The sequence below is a fragment of the Prorops nasuta genome, unplaced genomic scaffold (genome assembly GCF_024137725.1).
Source record: "Prorops nasuta isolate Cenicafe-Biocafe unplaced genomic scaffold, Cenicafe_Pnas_1.2 PNAS00008, whole genome shotgun sequence".
NCBI lineage: Eukaryota > Metazoa > Arthropoda > Insecta > Hymenoptera > Bethylidae > Prorops > Prorops nasuta.
Window position 1 is genome coordinate 400,963 of NW_027116805.1, and position 23,216 is coordinate 424,178.

Consider the following 23,216-nt stretch of genomic DNA (forward strand, 5'->3'; position numbering starts at 1 on the left):
TGTTGCTGAATATCACTGCATGTGAATTTCTAATATAACGTAGGTGGCTTTGGCATTTATCGGATCCAGACAGTAGTTCCTTTGAAATTATAGAATCCTGTGCCATAAGATTCACGGGACACGCGATATCGTACAGTAGTAGGAGCTATCATCCTCTGGAAAAATATAAATCGCAATACGTAATGAATGACATAAACTTCTATTCTGAAAACTCTCAGAAAACTTTGTAAGAAACTTCTACACGTTAAAACTGTTATTCTTTAAAATATTAAATCCCAGAATTAATTCAACTGTATATAAATAATAAGCAGCAAATATTTTACTATATAAATATATCAGATATATATTAATAATTGTAAAAAATATGAAAGAAAACTTAGGTTCGTTTAATGTTAAAAGTCGTTGAGTAAATCACTGAACACTCAGCTTAGCATTAACGAACGTTGACTAAAATTGCACTTTATTTATGAGATTCCGGTAGGTGGGAAAAAGAAGTAAAAAGAAGGAAAACAGGAATAGAGGAGACACGCATTAGTACAGAAATTACGTTAAAAGCTCCTTTTATTGGAAGACTGCGAGGGACTGGCGAAACGTTTTACAAAGTTTCAAAGAGCAACCAGGACTTATTTGCCCCCACTTCCTCTCTCTTCTAGATAGAGAATAAATTTCATTGCATTTTCATATCAATGTCTTGATATAAGTTGTTTGCTTGAATTGCCTAAAGCAGGGCTCGGAAATATTTGCACTTTTCAACTATTTACTATAGTCACTAATAGAAATTTCCTATTAGCGATTAAACAGTAAACTCCTGAAAAGTGAAAAAATTTCCGAGCCCTGGTCTAAAGTATTTTTATCATGATACTTTTTTTCCTGTCGTCATTCTTAAATAAATTTGACCAAAGATAAGTTTATATACTGGAAAACAACATTTTCCTGTTATTTTAAAAGTGTATCCACAGGCGTCGACCTGTACTATTTGTTTATAATGAATATTTCAATCAAATAAGAAAGTATCGAGGATCTGATGAAATGCGAGTTTCGTGCCAGTGAAAATAAATAACAAAACTCGCAGATTCTTTTGTAATACTGATACAGAACTTTTTCAATAAGTCTCCAGTAAAGATACGAATATAAATTACGTTTTTATACAAGAGAATCGTTGCAAAAATTGTTGCTTTCTATTTTTCTGAACATTATTCTTAGGTCGGCATTCATAGTCAGGTCTTATTAATAAGGCCGTCTTGAGCATAGTTTATCTTTTTCTATCACCTTTTGAAAAAAAAGGACAATCAATACTTAAGACGATCTTATTTATAAGTTTTTTCTATGGATGGGTGCCCTAAATCATGTTTCATCTTCACAAATTCCTCGTTTTTAATTTAACATTAATGACCACTTGATTATCGAAGTATTAATTTATAATTTTCAAAATAGACTTTGATATCTATAAAAACTAATTTAGCTATTTTTTATTCCACGTGTTATGACCAATAACTTTGTTTAAATATTAACGATTCAGTCAAGTATTATACATATTTGATTAATCGATAAGATTAATGCGAGGGTTTCGAGTCGAAGACATTTGTGGAGTTAAAAGTGTCTTAATTGTCGTAATCGGAATGGGACGATTGAGGGAATTGTGGGTGAAGATGAATAGAGCAGGGGATCGTTAAGGGTTACTTGTTGATAGCTATAAATGCCCATAGGAACGAGTCTCTGACGTTGGCAAACTCGATCCACAACGTAACCACTTCATACTAATTTAGCGGCGGATCCGCAATTTCATGATGCGAAATTAAATTTTAAAACCGGATCCGTAGCCGAAGCTAACGAAATTCTAATGACGCTTGAATCATAACGGCCAATTCCAGCAACTGACCACAGTGTCCAAAAATAAAACCTATACAATTTCCAATAGTGCTTTATGATAAATTATAAAAACTTTAAAATAAAAAGCAAAGCTCTTGTAACAATTTAGTATTGTTTTTTTAGGAAAAAACGAAATAATATAAAGGTAAAGTATCTGTAGTATTATGAAGCGAGATTAAAATTAAAACCTGATCCGTAACCGAAGCTAACAAATTTCCAATAACACTTGTGTTACAATACCTAATGCATAAAACCAACCACAGAATTCAATGATAATAAACTTTTAACATTGAACATATCACTTTGTTTTATTTGCTAAAAAGTCCACCCTCTTTCAAAAGCTTTAAAAATGGTAAAACTGAACATTTATAAATGTTTTTGCTATTTATATAAAAATTTATGAGAATTATAAAATGTTTAATCAAATGCAAAACGATTAAAGCATTACCACATTATCTCAATTACACTGACTTTTTTAAGAACTAATCGTCCGATTAAATGAGAAAATGTTGAATTTTTGCAACTAATTTCCTAAACGTACTCTAAAATGAATTTTAAATCTCGTCGTCATATATCTCGCTTAATCTCTTTTGTTTGTAGAAAGAAAAGCATTGTCGAATAAATGATTGAGATGGATCACTTAATTTCACTCACGTTTCGTTCCACGCACTTCTATCATGTCCCATAAGAATTAAATTAGACCGAAATTTATTATCTTTCAGTATTAATGTATGACTTCAGTTCCAGAGTAAAATTAATATCAGGTTTTCATCCGGATGTATATATATATATATATGTTTCACGATATCTAATTTTATTATATTCTACTGAATATAGGGTAATTTATGGTTAAAGAAGCGATGATGATGTTTGCCGTTGAAGAAAAAATGTGGGGGTGAAATATTTTAAATGCTGCCGATTTATTATCAACGAGGCGGATATGCAAAAATAGATGAGTCTCGTCTGTAGGTGGAATAAGTAGTATGTTAATTAAAGCTTTTGTCCCTTATTAAAGTCTCTTTCATTTCAATTTTGCTGCTAGGAGATTGTTGATGCTTTAAAAGCCCTTAACTCGTTTAAAAACGACCCTCTAGTGATTATACAATGTGAAATGGAGAGAAAAAAGATGTTTCCTATTGCTGGCCAAAACACAAAATCGCTCCTAACAAATAAGAAAACTCAAAAAGCTGTTCAAAAATTACTGTAATTGATAACAATGGTTATTTCTTACAATAAAAAGGTAACATTGAAACCCCCCTTAAGAAAAGTTCTTCGCCTTTTCAGGAGAAATTTCCTAATCTCTAGGCTCTTTTGTTTATGCAGTTTGAAATCTTGCGTATAGTACACATAAATATAAAATGCTGATTGTTTTAGGAAACTTCGGATAAAACCGCAGAAAAATTCATTTCTTCTGAATAAAAACAAGCATATATAAAATAAGCGTTGTTGTGCTATAGACGAAATTCGAACGTGCATACACATTTACACAGTGATTTTTTTTTCATCACATTCACTTCCACTACTCAGAAGGAGGGGTTGTATCGAATGTATTTCCCCTTTAGGTCTGCGTGTAATATCAGAACTCACTAAAGAGAATAAACTTCACTTCGTGTTCGTAAGCAATATCAAATAAAGAACTTCTTTAAATCATTTTTAATCCTTTTCCTTATTTTTGTTCCTATATATTGTTTCCTTATCCTTTTCCTCTCTCTCCCTCTCTCCTTCAGACAACCTCCTATTTCGTTTTGAAGCATCTGTATCTCATGTAAGCAGATTTCAAAATACTATTTGATTGGTATGAAGGTAATCTCGATTTAAGGCAAACAGATAATACATATGATGTTGCTTTACCTTGAATCTATCTCAATCAACTTTTTCCTTCGTGTTTGTCAAAGCCGTCAGGTTACATTGCTTCAGAAACCAATCGAGTATCTCTGTAGTTTTATTGATTAATTTTGTTTTAACGTATAAAATTGATATTTCTTCCCAGCAAATCCAATAGACTCTCAGAAAATATTAATTGATGTTTTAAACTGTCATTTACCCTGCACGCTTCATCACTACAATAAACTCTCTTACTGATTATAAAATACAATTTTCAATCATTTTTATCGTTCATTCTTTCGTAAATTAAAACCTTCACAATTTTAGTGAAATAATTTCGCATTCTGCGGTATTCCTGGTTTGAGTTTCGTCGTGTCTGTCAGAACGAAACTCCTTTTTTCTCCTTGATTTTACTTTATTTTCCATGTTTGCTTTTTTTTATCGCGTGCTAAAGTAGGTGAGATTTAGAATTAGAATTAAAACTAACTTTATAAACCGTAACAAGATATCCTACCCTTTAATCACAAAAGTAGAGGTATAAGAAAATTTATACAAATCCACTCTCTCAAAATGAGAAAAATAAGAACTGTAGCGCTTAAGTACAAAAAAAAGACATAATTAACAAAGGTAGGTAGATGTTTGAGACGAGCGTAAATTAACAGACTATAAATATAAAATGGTGAGAAAGTATTAGTAAGGCACTTATTCGAACAGTGACTGTTTCTAAGGTCCGCGAAAAATATGTAGAACTTGTTATATATGTTGCCACAATAAAACGATTATCATAGCTACTCAACAATTGATGCGGCTGCTTCCTATTCCTGCTTCGAACTTCTTTGGAGAATTTCATAATATATCTCCTCCCTTTCTCCATTATTTTTACAAAAAATTACTTTTAAGGAATACATTGTATGTAATGCACTAATAATTGACCATATGTTAAGAAAATAATTATAAACATAAAAAAGATTAAAATTAGTTAATATTGACCAATAAATAAAGATAGTGAGTAAATATTATGTGGAACGTTTATTTCGTTCTGGAACTTTCAACGGTTTCGTAATAATTGATTTATTATTAAGCGACAGCATAGAGAAAATCTTCGTAAAGATTGCAAAATCTCGTGAAATTTTAAGCGAGACACTGCTAGCAGCAGCCGGATGTACGTTTGCGCTTCTGAGAACTGTCGCGACTTACCCCATTAAATGTTTATGAGATTCCAATTTCAACCCCTGATATTATTTTTCACAGTATCAATCCTTACCTATAACCATCCTTTCCTTATAACCAACTACAAATAATAACAACATAAATTTTGCAAATAATCACAATTTAGCATTAGATATTTTAACCCCATTGAAATCCTAATTAAAATTATAATTTACTTAAAACAATAGTAATCGTATCAAATTTATGGTGATGTCGAAAAATTAAATTATTTTATATTTGAACGAATAAAATGTTCTTGCTCTTGTAAATTTTTCCTATACAAGACAAATTTGCTGACCTCGTTAAGCCTTTGGTTTTCATTCGATTGCTTATCGATTAGGATTAGTGAAGATGAGATTGAAGGGAAAGGGAGAAATGGTGAAAGGCATATAAAAATAGATATAAAAAATATCTTGAATATTTTGTTAATCCTCTCATTGACCAGCAGAAAGACACAACAGAAAAAATAGGGATGCAGGAGAGAGAAAGAGATGGAAGAGGAAGAGTTTAAAAGCGATTTACCAACGAGCTACCGCAACTCTTACTTAACTTCCTTTTAGCCCACTAAATTTCCATACACTCATAAATTGCATCCCCGTGTCTCGATCCTCCCCATTTATCCCTCCAGAAATTTATTTCAGCTGCAGGCAAAAAACCACACTCTCGCCAATCATCTCCACCAGAAAAACTTTAAACCGGAAGTTATGGATAAATAGGAAACATCCTTTTCAATACAAGAAAATCTCTTCAAATTTTATAAGCTTTTCTTTCTCTATTAAAAAAAATATATAATTTTATAAATTCATTTTATGAAATAATGGTGATTTTAAATAGAAAATGAACTAGCTAGCAAGTCAATTATTTTGAAAAATAATTTTGAATATTCTTTTATTTGTAAAGTTCTTTTTAATTAAAAAAATACATATATTTATAGAATGATTAATAGAAAACTAATTTTTTATCAATAAATTGGAGAAACAGAAGATAAAAAATGTCTTTGAAAAAATCTAGGATTTGCTCAGATTTTCAGTCCTTGCGATTAATTATTAAGTAACGATTGACTCGTTTAGTTTTAAAAAATTGAAGAAGAATGGAGCTAAGATTGAAAGTTGGTAGGAAATTTATAGGGCAAATCACGGATTATGGAAGATTCTTGACGGAAACACAGTTTCAAGGCTCTTAACCCATATAATCGGACTACGCAGGCAAGTTTTCTCATTGCCGACTAGCCAGGCGCTAATCCAAAGCTAATTGGATAGCACGCGGTTGTTGCTCAAGCTTAATCAACTTTCTAAATGCCCAGCTTTGATAAAAAGATTCGCCAATCGCAATTTTTCATTAACCCCTCCCCATACTGCCCCAATCTGACGGCTATAAATTTCACCATTCACGTCATTTCCTACTTCCTCCAATACAAACATTATAGCTATATTTTTCATTTACTTATTACTTGTACTTACTAAATGACGCGTTCAGTCTGATTATACATGCAATGTTCTACTTCATCCACCCATTCTTCGAAGAATTCCGAAATTAGTTCATTGGAAAAGTGTATTACATTTCTCAAATTGATCCCACTGGACGAATAACAGTCTGACTATCGACTTCATTTTCTACTTCACGCAAAAGTTCCCCGGTAAACTCGTTATTTAATATATTATAAAAAAATGAAGAGTGTATTAACATTACTTTTTCCAATTTTTCAACTACTTATATTTTTAAAATATTGTTAATAACAACACAGCTTTACGTAATATTACGCTTCCACTTTTGAATAATAATTACAGTAGATAACACAATCTTGAAATATCATTATGATTATGAGTACATTTTTTCAAGCATTCCCATTGTATGCCATAATTGCCTTTCGATTAGAGGAAAGTGGGATAAGATTGTTTTGCCTGTGAATAAAACGGGTGGGTGATCAGAAAGGATTTGGCGAGTCGATATTGTTGGTCTGAGACTGGAGTGCTGGGTGATTTCAACGCGTCGGATATAGGTAGAAACTTTCGCAACCTTTACGAAACCTCAGAAAATCTTCTCCTTATGCTCCTCATCCTTTTCCTTTATATCCTAAATCTTTCTCTTTCCCTTCTATCTAAGATTCACTCTTCTCGTCTCTCTTTCACTTCCCCTTCCTCCTCCTTCCTTCATAACGATCTTCCTTGCGTGACAAATAAATAATATAAATGTATTGCTAAATTAAGCTCAAGATTTGCCCTTATATTATCTAACACTGGTCATTTTTTATGATCTCCCACGAACCATTAGTTCTTCCCACGCGAAAACGTAACTGACCCCACTGTTATCTCGTTTTAATCCAATATTTCCAATCTCACATAGACAATTTTATTAAAATTGCATTAAAAAATATCTATTTTTATTTTAATAACATAAACAATAGTCCTTTAGCAGTGTTACTTTCATTTAAATTTCCTTTTATTGTTAAGTCAGTGTATGCAGTAATGGCGCATGTTTTGTCTAGTAAATTCTAACTTCGAGTTAAAAAAACCACAAAATTATTATTTCAAAAATAGGTACCAGCAGGTGAAGTTCCACGAAGCCACCAATTTCTGAGTGGATTTAGTATGATAAAAATAGAGCAAAAAATATTAAATCTGACGTTTCACATATTTGCAATTGTCGTTTCCCGGCATATTATATTTGCGCATTCGCGACAAAATCTAGATTTTTCCGTGCTTTGTTTCGTTTCGCGAAAAATACTCGTTGCAAATATGAAAATACTTTTTAAAAAAACATTTTTTAGCGTCGTCTATTCTGAGAATGTTCTAAAAATAGGGAAAAAATTATGAGAAAAGTCAAATGTTTAAAAAAGGGAATCTATGATATACCACACTGTTCACAAAATAATTTTCCAAGACGATAAGGTTCAATTAGTAGGAAAGGGAGGAATAAAATATAAATTTATTTTTAATATCAGGAAAAATAAAAACCAGGTTTAGCGATTGCAAGATGATTTGGACAATTCTCCATTGTGTTTACCAAAGAATTTTTCTTGGAGGTTTAGTAGAACTGTGGTAGCGAGGGTTAGAGGTAAGAGGGGAGGGGTTAACTCTAAGTAAAACGAAAATCAACTGAAAGAAAAATTGGAGGTCAAGTAATTAAAATGGAATTTTTTAGGAGCTTCAGATGTTTGCAAAAGAATTCTCTGCCTTATTCTTGTCGAAGGACGGAAAAAATTTAGGGTGAAAAAAAAATAGGGTGCAGGAGGTGGAAGATGGGAGACAAAAAAAGATTAGCTGTGATGAGATTTCGTAATCTGCGCTAAACTAATCGTTATCAGAGAATAAAATAGCTGCTGGGTACGTATTCTTTGAAAATCCGCTCACACGTGGGGATAAGTGCGCCCATGGGATGTTTTAGAGACCAGTAGATAATCTCATGGCGATAGAATAAATTCAACTGCTGTTGTATCCCCATCGGGTTGCGCAAATATTTCAAATAAGAACTCCGCTATAAATCAGTCACATTTAATTTTTCTTATTAATTTTATCATGCTATTTCTTCGTTATTAAATTTAATTTTCCCTTTACAACCCCTCTATCAATTCGTTTACCATATATATTATTAAATATTTCCATTGCCTGTTCGCGTATCCTTTTGATGGTATATGTTCATTTTATGATAATCTTATATTTTAATTTAGTCAAAAATATATTTTTGTCAACTTTGTTGTAGGTTTATCAACGTTCATTTAAAAATTGTTATTTTTCTTGTTGATACCACTAAGAATAAAAAATCTCAGACTACAGGTGAGTTATAAAAATGTCATGGATGAAAGGGAAGGGGAGAAAAAATAATTAATCTTTCTTGCCTCCGATAACGTTAAGACCATGGTATAATCACGTACCGGCTGTTAAGTCTCGCCGGTTAATTAAAACATTCAGGCAGAGATCTTAACAAATATACGTGTGAAAAGCTCCTGCACCTTATGAAATGGATCTGTGATAAATTGCTGATGGTCTCCCACGCGGGATCCACCAAGATTTTACCTAACTATTAACTTTATCCCTGATTAATAATACCATATCCGACATGTTATTTCTCCCGTGTTATTATTTTTAAATATTTCCTTTTAAAAGTAATAATATAAGTTAAATTTATTCATTTTTCCTTCATATTTTTAAATCTCTCAAAATTGTTAATCCTTTCGTATAAAAGTGGTAATTTGTATGACAAAAGGATGAAAAATCTAAAATATTTACCACAGCTAAAATGAAGGTAATCTAGAATAAACTTCCGGTTTGGGTCATCGTCCGGTAAAACTGTAATCTATCTTCCATTCGGCTTATAAATCATTTGTACTCAATCCGGAACAAAATTTGAATTATTTATAGGACCCACTCGCTTTTTTTGATAATCTTGTGCTTAAACAAAATATTATAAAAGCCCCAATAATGGTTGTGGATGAAAAAAAACATACAATTCAAATTCATCTAAGTATTCAATCACCCTGACTGTAAAAATTTATTTGTAACTAGCAATGTAGCGGATTTCCAGCTGGGGTCATCTCAAGATATAAACGTTTGGTCGATTGTATTGCGTTTGCGAAACGACATAAACTCGAGCAAAGTTGACGTAGAGACCGGATGGATTTTTCTTTCGACTCCCACGAATCCCACAGCGAAACTATCCTGGATTCCTCCGATGTAACAAACCACTTTTACTGCACCAACTTATTTCTGCCTGCCATTCTCCTCCACAAGCAATTTTTCCTATTTTTCTTCTACAAAACTCTGCATTGAAACCGGGAATCCCCCCTTTCTCTTCTTTTTCTCACTCTCGTTCCTTTCACCCTTTTCCCTCCAACTCTCCCCTCCCTCACTCCCACTCACTTGAACTTCGTCCTCCTGCCTTTTTTACAGTTTTCCCGATTTTTCCAATAAATCTCTGCTGGGTTTAATTATTTTCCGCTGGTTTATTTAACCTCTTTCATTCATCCCTCCAGCATATTTTTCAGTACCTTCACCCATCACATTATTTCTTCTCGTGCTTTCTTTCAACTGTTTTTCTCATCAGACTCAATCGTGGTTTCCATTTGGACTTTACTACAACCCAGCGTTTCGATCTTATCTCTATCCCTCTCGTTAATCAAATGAAATTGAAACATTTATCAAAGTGGATAAAACTTAGCTTAAACTAGAATAAAATCTCGACATTGGTATTATTTTTGGTTCCATATGCACAGTGTCAAGGAACTAACGTCTCTTTTGATTTTACGTTAGTTACGGTGTTTCCTGTATTATATACAACAATTACCCCCACACCCCCTTTCATTTCCGCTCTCCTTCATCCGTTTGGCTAACGAGCACAACTGTGGATGGATAGAGGCGAGAAATCTACACGTGGTTCATCAAAAGCTGCAAGCTGCACTTCCCAAATCGGATCTAGATGCGCGTAAGCTTCCCTCTTCAACCCCCTTCACTCTCTCCCTCTCTCTCTCTCTCTCTCTCTCCTGATTGCTTGTTCATTTTGTTTTTCAGAGAAACACCTGTGCGCCAATCAACCCCGTACCACTCTCGTCAAATCGCACTTTCAACTTCACCCTCACATCTTGTTTTCTTTCTTTCATTTGTATGCTTGTTGTTACATTTTCTTCGTATATACTTTGCTTGGTTCTTCTATACTAACAATTAATCAATCTATTTATTTTCCCTGACTCCTTTCTTTCTTTATTAATTATTTTAATCTAATAATCATTCAAACTCAATCAACTTCAAAATTTATTTATATTAATTACTAGCCCATTTTATACATTTTTCAAATATTGTTTTTATACTTCAATAAAATTCGAGTTTATACTTTACACAGTCCATTATTTATATTTATCTTGCGTTTTGCAATCAGCAGATTGCAAAATCTCTTCTTAATATTTCTATTAAAAATTGTAAAATCCAATCTTTCGGTATTTGTTCGTAGCACTCCCGAGAGGATTGATCAAAAAATAAAAGCACACTGGACCCTTCTTTTGTAATTTTTATAGTTGGCAAATTTTTTGATGATTTTTTGCAATATCCGTTTGATTGATGCTGGTGAAAGTTTAAGCCATTTATTTGTAAATTTTTTATAAAAGTTTTGATTATATTTTTACTTTTTGTTTTTAAGTACTTCCCCCTATCAGTATTATATATATGGCTGCTATAATAGCCAGAAAATATTAATGATGCACAAGGAAATATGTACCAAAACCTGCAAAGCTTGAATATGAGAGCGGGTAAGGGAACTATAATGTACTACACTCTGTCCTGACGTTCAATTACCCTGTGCAAAACTGCACATATCGAGCAACCTATTTTATTTTCTTATTTTCCCCCAAACCATCAATATTGTCGCGTATACAAAAGAAATCACTGTCCTGATAACCAGCTATTAAAATATTGCTATTATAAATATTCGATTATCCAATTATTGTTGAATTTTTTTTCGGTAACTGTTGATCGATGATTCTTTCGTTTATAAAATAATTGTAATAGACTACAAGCTTGTACTAATAATTTAAAAAAATTGTGCTAGCTTTTATAACCCATAATAATATCAAGAACTTTTAGGCTTTATTAAAATAACAAGCGTTTTTTTAATTTGAAGATGTTAAAAAATAACACGTGCTGTGTTCCAAAGGTAGAGATTTTATTATTTCTGATGTGCGTGTGTGTGTGGGCTCTAAAAATAGGAATAAGCAAACATGAATGCAGAAATAATTAAAGTACGAAACGGAGAAACGGGTTATTTCAATATTGTTCCGATTTATAAAAAAGCTAGATCATGTGGGATAAAGGAAGAATGATAACAATAGTTTATTATTACAGCTATACGTATCGTGTATCTGAAAGCTCGTGATGGAAATATTTTTAATCCACCAGTGGCTATTGTTGAAGAGTAGATATGAGAAAGACGAGAAGGGAATGAAAGAAAATGAAGCTTTTAGATGTTGAATTTTCAATTTTTGTGGCCATCGTTACTCTGACTGAGTAATTTCAGTTTATTTCATCACGATTGAAGGATCTCTTGATACTACATAGTATCTTATGTCAAAGCACATAAAACTTTTTATTCTTCGCCACGTTATCGCTTTATTCCGGCGTGATTAGAAGAGAATTAAAGAAAGTACTTTTGCAAAATCAGTCAAAGAGAGAAAATATGCCTAAATTAATATGAATTGGAACAATTTTTTTTAATGAAACGAAAATAACGCAAAGTTACAACTTCATTTTTGTATTTCCCATCCATCGAAAATCTTTTCGCGGATATAGTGCCTATATAACTATAATAATTTAAAATTATAAAACTGATAGGATGCGAAAACTGATATTACCTAACGAAAGTTAATTTGACGTGATGAATTTAAGCGTCGAATAACGAAGCGATGACGGAATGTTTTTCGAGTAGTTTGGGGAGAAAAACTCGAAGCTATTAGGGTGGGATATAAAGCCTGTTGCATCCCGTTCACCGAAACAAGGATAGATCTTGTTCGCCGATAGAGTTAAGCCCCGAAGGGAAGAACCGTTAATACGGAATCGAATTTCTACCTAACAAAGTTAAACAATTCAGTATGGCGGCCATATTAATAAGATTTTGTGCAAGAAAGATCAAAATTACACCTTGATCATCCTTCCGTAAATTATTTCTAATACATAATTTAAAACAATCAAATTATCGTCAGACTGATTGACTTGTATATTGATGTTTCTCGAAACGTTGAGAAATGACACCCCCTTGATTATCCTCATTTTTTTATAAATTTAGTCAGAATCTCAGCAGACATTTTTATAAAATTCTTAGTCCAGATGAGGTCCGAAGTGGATGTAGTTATCTTTTATTAACCACATTACCATATGTAACATGTGTTAATAAGATTTTTACGGAGGTGTGTATACAAGACAAAGAAAAAATGACGTAATAACGTTTTTTATCGTGGCTCTTTAACGAGTCTAGAGGTTAAAACGTGATGGGTTGATCGATCTTTATACGAGAAGAGCAGAAAGAAGCCCCTTCAGCCAGGAAAAGACTTTAAATTTTAGAACACGTTTACGAACGTGTGAACGTAGGCCAAGACTTTCAAATGACACTTAACCTTTATTTACAGCTAGGAGCACCGCGATACATCATGTTTTATCCTGAAAACGCCTCGCAGAACCCTCCCTCCCCCCCTTCTTTCAATCTCGCTCCTCGTGTCTTTTTAACACTCGCTCAAAGAAAATAACTCGGAAAATGGTCGTACTGAGATTTCTCACTCATTTATACCTTCGTTCTCCCTTCATTTTCATGTTTACGGTTCAAGTTCTCGTTTAACGTTTCAACTTTTTAATTTCAAGTGTAAAATTAAGCAGTGCCATGGATAGCAAATCAATTATGTTTCTCGTCTAATTAAGAACGTGGAATTTCACTTGTGCAATATTTGATACTTTGAGAGATATCGTACTAATTGATTGATTTTAACGATGCAATTTCTGCGAAAATCAAATACTTCCCGGTCACTGATTTTATTGTAACAGCAAAGTTTCAATATCGAAACGGTATAAGTTTTGTTCAACATTGGAATATTGTAACGCGAGGACAAAAGTCAGGACTATTAGTATATGAGTTAAGAGGGAAGCAGAGAAAACCGGAAGTACGGCCAGGAGAGGAAACTGAAAGGAAGAAATTTATGTGCAAAGATGTAAAATATAAAGAAAGGTAGGAAAATGTTTTAATTATTATTTTTAATAAAAGTAATAAAATGAAAAGATATAAAGTTTCGAGAAAAAACTGTCATAAGTCATAGCAAAAGGACTATAATTAAAACCCCACATGGATTTAAGCATATAGAATTATAAAACATAATAGTAATAAAAATCTCAACAAAAGCCACCAAACTATATGTAAAAATAATCCAATTGGACCACAAATTTATTGTAAAAACTAGATGGTGAGAATCAGGAGAATAATACAATTCCCCGTGCGAATGGTAAAAGAAAGGTGTAATAAGTTGTGAGAAAAGCTTCGTGGAAAGACAATTTGAAGAAAGCAACTATTACTACCTATACAAGGACCAGCGAAACATTTTGCAAAAATAATTCATATTTAACCTGCATAGGATTAGCATTTTGCCACAAAATTATTAAGTATACATACTTCTAATTTTGAAATATACAGATCAAATAAGCATAAAAGGAGAGGGACTTATAAAAAAGGCGTTCAATCTTAATATTGGTATAATGTGTTCAATAATAAAAGTATTAACAAAAAAATTATTTTTACATTATACTATTAGTTAAATTATGTAACTGAGATCTTTAAAAAAAATGTTTTTTTTTAATTTCAAAATAGAGATGACCAATTAAATAAACATACTAACAAATTTTGATACAAATCGATTAAATAAGATATACTTTTTCAGACTTGCAAAACTAACTACTTTTGCGTAATTTGATAAAACCTTTATAAAAATTGAAATCTGTTCAATATTAAAAAATGTATCTTTCTCAAATAACATTCGATTTGTATCAAAGTTCATCAGTGTACTTATTTTATTATCCTCTATCCAAAGTACATATCGAAAATTATTTAAATTAAATGATAAAAAACACGCAACGCAAAATGTTTCACTTCTTTTAAATAATCAAGTAAAATATAAACCTTTCTTGCAAAATGTCTCAACCACGTAAACTAGCAAATATTCTGACGTAAAATATTTTTTACCATCAATTAGTTTTAGTCATTGTTTAAGAAATTACACCACTTTTAGATGTTCGCACATTAAATGTTCCTTACTACACATTTTCCGTCAAGTAATAGTAAAAATATGAAAATCACTAAAACGAAATATAAAGGGAAGAAAATTCAGAACAAGATTACCTTAAAATGTACAAATATTTTGGAAAATAATAACGGAATAAAAATTTATTCGGACCGGTGTTGTGCAGAGGTCAAAGTAAAAATAGTTAGTTCTAATAAGACTAAAACTTTATAAACTATGCTAAAATTTTCAGCCAAATTTGAAAAATTCGAGAAAAATTTTCAAATAAGAGGTGACAGTGATTGAAGAAGTAAATGAAAAAAGTGACTCACCTTTCGATGCTCCAGGAGTAAGAGTAACGTTTGTTTGTGAAAAGGTGAAACCGGAAGTGAAGTTAACAGAGGGAGTGTTGGTCGTAGAAGAAGAAAACGTATTGGTAGTAGTAGTAGTACTCAGCAATATTAGTATTGGTGATGCAAGTAGCGGCAGAAAATGAATAAGAAGAAGCGGAAGTAGTTGCAACAGTAGTTGATGTTGATGTCCAGGACAAAGAATGGCGATCGTTTTTCAAGGTCGTGAATAAACCCAACTTGTCGATATTAGAAAAATAGGTACAGGCTAAGCGAGACGTGCTCGACGTGACGGACAATGCTGGACTGGCGCTCCGCGTGTTTCAACCTATACATACACCGGTGCCTCGGTGACGTCACCCTCGTCGAGGACCAATCGGAGCCGAAGAACGTCGCAGGAACTGCCTGCAACCACTTCTCACCCCTTTATCTACCCCTCGCACACCTGACTCCCCCTCGCCCACACCGCTACGCACCTTCACACCGGCCACCGACCATCTTCTTGCATTCACCTATCCCACCTTCTTTCTCCATTTCCATGATAACACCCCCACCCTTACAAGTTCTCCCACAATATTTTGATGCATGCTGTTTTCTTCGAATTTTTGCATTTTCACCCTTTCCCGGTATTCCTTCTCCTATCCAATTTATTCTCCCTCGTTTCTCATGGTTTCTCGCTAGTCCCGGGTCATTACTAGCCTTCGCGCTTTTATCCTGAAAACGTTTTTACCTCCGTTTCCGGAAACCACTTTCCTCACCGTTGACCAAACTTTCCATTCCACGATATTCCATCCGTTTACCTTTTTCCATTCCAGTGCTAAAATGGTCTCGCAACCACCGCAGCACCGTTTCAATCCCACTATTCCTATACTTATACTATGCAGGCTCGCAGTTAACCCCATTGACTAAAATTCTGTTTCCACCTTAATCTTTCCGTTAACCTTTTCCTTGTCCTCCTGCAAAAGTGCTATCGCTGAACCGTTCCTTTTCCACTATTCCCCTTCTCAGCCTTAAAACTTCCATTCTCGGGTCAAATAACCCTTTTCAAATGAAAACAAACACAACAAAAATTTGTTCATTTAACCCCTTAACTGTCAGCGTCAAAAATCTTCAGTTTTTGACTTAGCCAAATCTTTGACGTTGGTAATTAAAGGGTTATATAGTAGGTCAGCTATTAACCAGACGTTTGTTTTTATGGTATTTTCCTTACGTTTGCAGTTTATTTACTTATTTTTTCCCCGCTAAAATTTATTATACCGCTCCAATTCCTCTATTCCCATGATCCGCCTTTGTCATTTTTACCTGTTCCAAAGTTGCGTGAGAAACATTGCTCGCATTGAAGGCCACTCACAGTGCTTAGAAAGCGCTGAAGCACAAATTGACTAAATTGTCCAATCGTGACACGTATTTTACTCAGCGCTTTTTAATCGCTGGATTACTTGAACGCTTCCTTTAGATCTGTAATGGTCTTCCACAAGTTTTACTGTATGCATTATGAAGATTCATAATCCTTCAATACAGTATACGCATAGTCAAAGTCTTTTCGTATTTATAAACCAACAATTAATTACTAAAGGTGTTAAAATTTCTACCGAGCATAATGACTGAAAAATTGAAGAATGAGAGGAAATTGGGCTGATATTGATAAGAGCTTTGGAGTTTAGGTGGAAAAAGTGGTTCGATAAGCATATTAATCGAGAAGAATGCCAAGTGATCGAAGCGATTATATTTGTCGGACCATTAAAGAGAAAGCGATAAAACTCTCACCCATTCTCACAAATATTATTAAAAATCTTTCCTATCGGAACATGCGTCATGTATTTGCGTATCGCACGCAATAAATCAGGGGTCCGAAATGGTGCTTCGAAGAAAATCATTCTCAGATCACGTGGGTCGATCGACAAAGTTTTCATTCTAACCTTAAAATATATCAACAAAAACTGGGTTAGAAATAATGAATGAAAGTCTTTTGTAAAAATGTTAGAACAAAAGCTATAAAAGCTGACCTCAAAGATGACAATGGAAATTTTAAAAGCAAGAAGATAAATAAATGAAAATAATAAGAGAGGCATAATACAAGAATGGAGTGCTCATTGGATTGCATATACGTTAGCAGAGAAATATTCTCAACATTCCTTGGGAATCCTTAAATAAAAAGTAACCCAGGACAAATGTAGCTCTCGTATTTTTTTTCTTTCATTTTTCATTCGAGGCACGTAATTCCTCGGCGGGGGAGAGCCAGAGGGAAGGGAGCTGGAAGAGGGGAAGACACCTGGGGAATTTGACGAGAAGAGGTTACGGGTCGCAGACAATAAAGGATAAAGGAGAAGAGTAGAAAAACGTGGAAAAATGAATGAGCCAGGATAAAAAGAATAGGGTAGACGGCCATTTCATGGTAAATCGGTCGTGGTCGCGCGCCATTTTGTTCACTGAAACAAAATGGCCCCCGGTGGAAGCTGGATCGTTCCTTATTCTCTCTTTCTTTATATATATATATATATATATATATATACATATATATCCTTGCTAAAACTCTCGACGGTAATTTTTAAAGAACGAAGCAACGCGCGAACTTTGAATAATCCCGATTGAATGCCAGTCATGCATATTCATCGAGCTGCACCTGTTAAATAAATCACGTGGCATTAATCAGTATTAATAAGCCGCACGAGAATCAAAAGTTTTTTGAATTAAGTTCGTTGAAGCAGAAACAGACAAAGAAGGGAAATAATTTGAGGATAAATGCAGGGAAATAAGGGAAAAATTAAAGGGGTGAGAAATGAGAGAGACGACAAGAAAGGAAAAAAGAAGAAAAATTGGATGGCGGACAAAGTTTCTGATACTGGAGAAAGTAGAAAGGAGAGGATAATGCAGAATGAGAAATTCCAAGAAGAGAATTTGCGACAGAATTGATCGCGCTTAATGATAAAGAGGAGCCGCGGGCTGCCGCGTGATGGAGTTCCTTATTTATTATCTCCTTCCGTCGATCAGCGAGTTATCGTCTAATATCCCGTTATCATTACATCGGAAAATAAGCTGCTCGTCTTCCGGAGGAACGTTAACGCTCATCGCTTATCCACAGTTTCGCGCGAGCCAATTCGCAAATCTTAGGTTATCTCTCGCACGCCGCCATCTTGCGAAATATCCCTAAAGTAATTATATCTCTCATTTATACACAACAATACTTCACCACTTGTAACCATTATATATATATATAATTTATCATACCTTTAATCAAATTGTTTGATAAAACTACGCAGTCTTGTAAAATACTAACAATTTCTAAATCTGCTTCAATAATGCAGATCCCAATAGCAAGAATATCATCAGAGTATATTTAGAGCATTCCGAGGATATCCAAATGTCCATTGGACATATCGAGGATTTATTACCTTGAACATCGTGTTTGCTATTAGGGGAAAATTCGTACTAATAAATTAATAAATTTCGTTGTGGCATAGTGTGTAAACTTTTTCATTAAATTTGCACTTGCAGTCTTGCTGTTTTTAACATATATGTTATAATGTACCTAAGAAGGGGTGAATTCGTAGATTGCGCGTTATTTGAAAAGCCACCCAATTGCGAGGCTGCGCACGTTTGAGAAAATTTCGCATGAAAGCGCAAGAGTTAATTCGTAGTATAATTAGCTTGCAAGGATGCTCGCCGGTTGAATTGACTGGTCTGAGAGAGAAGAAGCTCGCAATTTTACTGCCTCTTTACCGGAAGCCTCAGTTTCTCCTACGCAGAATAATTTTCTCCGCCCGATTCGATTGGTTCAACGATTATTTATAGCGAATAAAATGTCGCGTGAAGAATCACTCTAAGTATATGGAATTATTTCCTAAATTTGAAACGCGAATACTTTGATTAAAGTGTACAATTTAAAAAGTCAAATGGCAAAATAGCTGCTGGCTGATGAACAATAAAGTAATTATTTATTCGATTCGCCTCCTTTAGATATGATTAATGATTGTTTGTTCGAAGCGAGTCAGCCGTGCAAAGCTGTTTTTTGCAAGATTGCAGAAGAGACTGGAGTATTCCACGAAGGGATTGTAATGAAGGTGGGGCTTGAGTGCTGTTTTACAAGCACTCTATCGGTGCTAAAGCTGGCTATAACATTATACTTAAAGTTGCTTTCAAAGATGAGATGCAAGCTCCTAGCTAGCAAAAGCACATTTAAACCTGCGCTGACAGATTTGGAAAAGCAAAATACTTAACAAATTTGTTTGCTCATTTAACATTCTAAAAAATTCATAACTCGTTTATTACATCAACCATAATCATTATTTTATGTCCACAGATTCGCTTATACAGCAATTTATCCCAAAGGTGTAAAATTATACTAATTGTTCAGATACCTCTATATTAAACGGAATAGCTTTGATAAGAGTTTGGAATAGGTTATTGGGAAAAGAGAAAATGTTTTGTTCAAATAAGTTTATTCTGAAGTAAGTTTATTAGAAAACATATTGTTTTAAACCCAAAGGGTGGATGTTATTGAAGAGATACGTTGTCTCAGAGATTTTTATTTTAGCCCAACGGTCGTTACCTTCAATTGCAACAAGGCCACCGGGGAAATTTCACTGCCTTCAAATGTCGCGTTGCATAGGGAAATATCGCCTTGCCATGGATCGCTTGGCTAACCAGCCTCAGGTTCATCGAACCTCTACTTCTTTCTTTTTTCAATGAAGAAAATTTTTTGTTCGCTTATAAAAATACTTAAGGGGCTCTTTCTCACCGTTATTAGTTTTAATAAAATCAGCCGATGTCGTCAATATCGATCACGTCACACTTTCCACTCTACATGAGCACACTAACAGGAATATAAATAACCAGCATATGTGGTTTGTCCACGACAGGAATCACTCTTCTCATACATGGGCTTCTCATCAAATAAAATATATAGCGTCAAAGATTATTATATTCCTCTGAATCCTCTCTTCCACTGCAAATTTTATCACTTTGGAAATATTTTCTATGTATATTCGATTAAAAAAGGCAATTTGTAGTTTTAAAAGCTAGAAAAAATAATAAAAAACCGTTAATAGCTCTTTAATATTCTCACAGTATGCAACAATTTTAGATAGAAAATTAAAAATTCGAAATTAATATTTGATTTGGAAAGAAACCGTGTCTCTCTTTCATCTTTAAATTACATTCTAGTTTTTGAGGTTTCTCTTTTGAAAAGTTATTTAATTACAGAATTCCTGGCATGATATTTCACGAAGCAAGAACACCTTAATAAACTTCTTCACTTCTATTCGGATGCGATTGTTAATATTTTACGTTGGCTGGTAATAGTGCGCAGGGCCGATAAAATTGTTGGAAAAATAAAGTCCCTGACGTGCAGTCTGCAGTTTCACAAAGCTAAATTGCACAGAGTACTGATGAATACCGAGTTATACACCAGGTAAATCAGCTGAGCGAGCCGGAGAATATTCGTTGACACTAAAATAGTCATTTATCATCTCAAAATTAATAAGAAATAGAAAACCCTCAAACTTCAATAATCCAAACAGTATTAGAACTAGAAACAGATGTCAACTGCTCAAATTAAATGAATCTTTGAAAAATATACAATTACTCTTTGAAATCCACGCAAGTGTACGTGCTTTAAAAAATTATAATTCTATTTTTAATTTAACAAGAAATACTGTATATTTTTTTTTTTGTAAAATTACAATGACATACGTGGGCTACAAAGGCGTTGTAAATTTATATTAGACTGTTAAGACAGCAAAAAAATAATATTTTTTACTATATATAATTACAGTAAATTTTAGAAAAAAAAATCAGTTCACTTCATTGTTTTTCATCTAAGAATTCAACTAAATATTATATATATTTTGCTGGATTATAATATCAATCTTATTCATTCATTTAATTACTAATTTCCTGTTTTTAACAATGAATTAATGGTGCATCAAATTCAACGTGTTAACAATAACTGATTATTTTCCAGAAGAATTCACTGATGAATCGATGGCATACAGGAGCGAACGATAAGACTTGTTTAACAATGACTTGGCAGCATGAGATATACTTAATGGGAAAAGCGTTGAATGAAAATCGAGAGTGAATCAGTCTCTATATTTGATACCTGATTGATGTTTCTAAAGGGAAATCCCATCAAGCTCACGTTTGATTTGTCCGAAGATTGAAAAGGGACGGTGAGTATCTTTAAATCGCAGCAGCCACATCGAATTGAATATTTTAGTAGCCGCTCGACCTTCCGAAAGGCCCATAAAATCCAAAAGTGCAAAGAAAACAGATAATCAAAGCCACATTTTCACACCGTAATGGAATTGAACCGATCCCGTCTCTATCAGAAGATTTTTTTACATTTTACAAAACAATACTTAAAAATTTATCCTTTTATGTATGAATAAATACATCTAATTATTGAGCAGTATTAAAACTATTAAATTATTTTAAATGCAATATAAAAATTCACAGTATACCTTTATGTTATTTACTCGGCTGAAATAATAAATAAAATGGAGGAAAAACGAATTTACAAAAATAAAACTTGTAGCTCTCACTTCTCAGACAGCTTTGATTACCTAAGAAATATTTATATCAGTGTAACAAACCTTCTATCAGTTTTTACATGACGAATTTCATAAAGTTTCTCTTTACGATATCTATAGTATATATATATAGATATATCAATATTTTACAGTTTACACTGTTATCAACCACAAATTGAAAAATTCTACCTTACTAACAGACGATATTTGACGAGAGCATTTCTAGATATAACTAATCTTTAATAAAACTAAAATTGATGTTTCTTAGACTTTCAAACTTATCACAAATATATTATTTTAAAATTAATACTAATAATTTACAGTTTTAGTTGAAAAAGTTAAGGTTTTAAATCCTAAATAATAATTTAAGCAACAAAATCCAGTGGCCTGTTGAATCCTCCCTTTCTATTCATGTACTGTCTGTACTTTCGTTTTAAAATAACATGCACTGCCCCAACATCATTTCCTTCAACTTTTTTTCCCTTAGTAGTATCAAAGCCACAGAATCCCATCATTCTCATCATATCCTGTTCTTCGGGAGTTTTACCTTGAAGGTCAGCTTCTGCAAAAGATATTAAAATACACAAATTGTATATTATAGATGCAAGATAAAACAATAAAAGAATGATCAAAATTTAAACCTGTTATAACTGGACGCTCATTTGTTGGCTTCTTAGTCTTTTGCCTATCACGATCCCTGGATCTGGATCTGCTATAAGATCTTCTATGTCTATCCCTATCCCTTTCACGTTCTCTTTCTCTATCTCTTGATTTAACTCTATCACGTTCTGCAGACCTGAAATACAATTGTGTTAAATAATTCTTTCTACAGAGGTTAAGAATTTTAATAAATTAATTACCTTCTCCTTCTCTCACGTGATCTTCTTCTACGTCTATCCCTTTCACGATCCCGTTCCCTGGATCGATCTCGTCGTCTCCCAGGGGAAGGTGTCCGGCTTCGTCCAGTACTAATTAAATTATAAAAATTAATGTCAGAAAATCCGAATATGCATTTAAAGTAATTAATTCTATGCTAATACAAATTTTTCATTTAATTTATTTGTATGAATAAGACGAATTAATTACGAAGTCAACAAACTTTTAGGTTAGATTACTATTACTTACGGCATTTCTTACACTGTCTTCAGCCGTGTTTATATTATAAAGTAAGTTCCGACTGATTCCGACTAAATACGAGGCGGCGAGGGCAAGACACTCGAGGCTCACCGCTCAGTCGCTCGGGGGAGCCTCTTTAGAGTTTTTCTGTTAATTCTGTTCACACTTTTCTATTTTCTTCAAGAAAGCGCCTATCGCCTGCTGCGCCGCCTAGGATAAGTATATTGTGTGTTATGTTGTATTCTATAATAAGTTGATGAAACACATTATATGTATGTTACACTATAGCACGCTACAAAATTAAATATAGAAATGACTCCACCTGAGAAAGACTCCACCTAACAATTACGAATTTTGGTTTAAGAATACTACGCTAACAATGAAAGAAATATAATTAATTATAAATATTTATTATACAGATTTGTGTACCGTCCTATTAGTAAGCATCTAAAACAAATTGAATTTGCAGAAATTATTACCACAATTGGAATTTAATTTGATACGTTTCAAATTTTAAAGGTTGGTTGAGCAGACAAATTTGAAATAGTAATTTTTCCTATGCGTGGCATTGAAAGATAAGAC

The 23,216-nt window shown here is 33.3% G+C and overlaps 2 protein-coding genes across 2 annotated transcripts in view; both read right to left on the reverse strand.

Moving 5' to 3' along the window:
* Positions 1-15,186, reverse strand: part of Tk (Tachykinin) — a 42,883-nt gene extending 27,697 nt beyond the window's left edge. The window contains exon 1 of the mRNA XM_066730466.1: positions 14,971-15,186. The gene's annotated coding sequence lies outside the window, so the exon portion shown is untranslated. The remainder of the gene's footprint in view (positions 1-14,970) is intronic.
* Positions 15,187-20,694: 5,508 nt separating this feature from the next.
* ytr (U4/U6.U5 small nuclear ribonucleoprotein 27 kDa protein yantar) lies at positions 20,695-22,830 on the reverse strand. The gene is made up of 4 exons (XM_066730135.1): positions 22,644-22,830; positions 22,379-22,486; positions 22,160-22,314; positions 20,695-22,080 (listed from the first exon to the last, which is right to left on the reverse strand). Exons 1-4 carry the CDS (start codon positions 22,646-22,648, stop codon positions 21,884-21,886), a joined length of 465 nt encoding a protein of 154 aa, XP_066586232.1. The 5' UTR covers positions 22,649-22,830; the 3' UTR covers positions 20,695-21,883.
* Positions 22,831-23,216: the final 386 nt, after the last annotated feature.

What these genes read in the sequence shown, in the direction of transcription:
- ytr (XM_066730135.1), bottom strand. An exon ending in TCACGTGAGAGAAGGAGAAG is followed by an intron (nt 22,315 to 22,378) that starts GTAATTAATTTA and finishes ATTGTATTTCAG; the next exon opens with GTCTGCAGAACGTGATAGAG. An exon ending in TGAGCGTCCAGTTATAACAG is followed by an intron (nt 22,081 to 22,159) that starts GTTTAAATTTTG and finishes TATCTTTTGCAG; the next exon opens with AAGCTGACCTTCAAGGTAAA.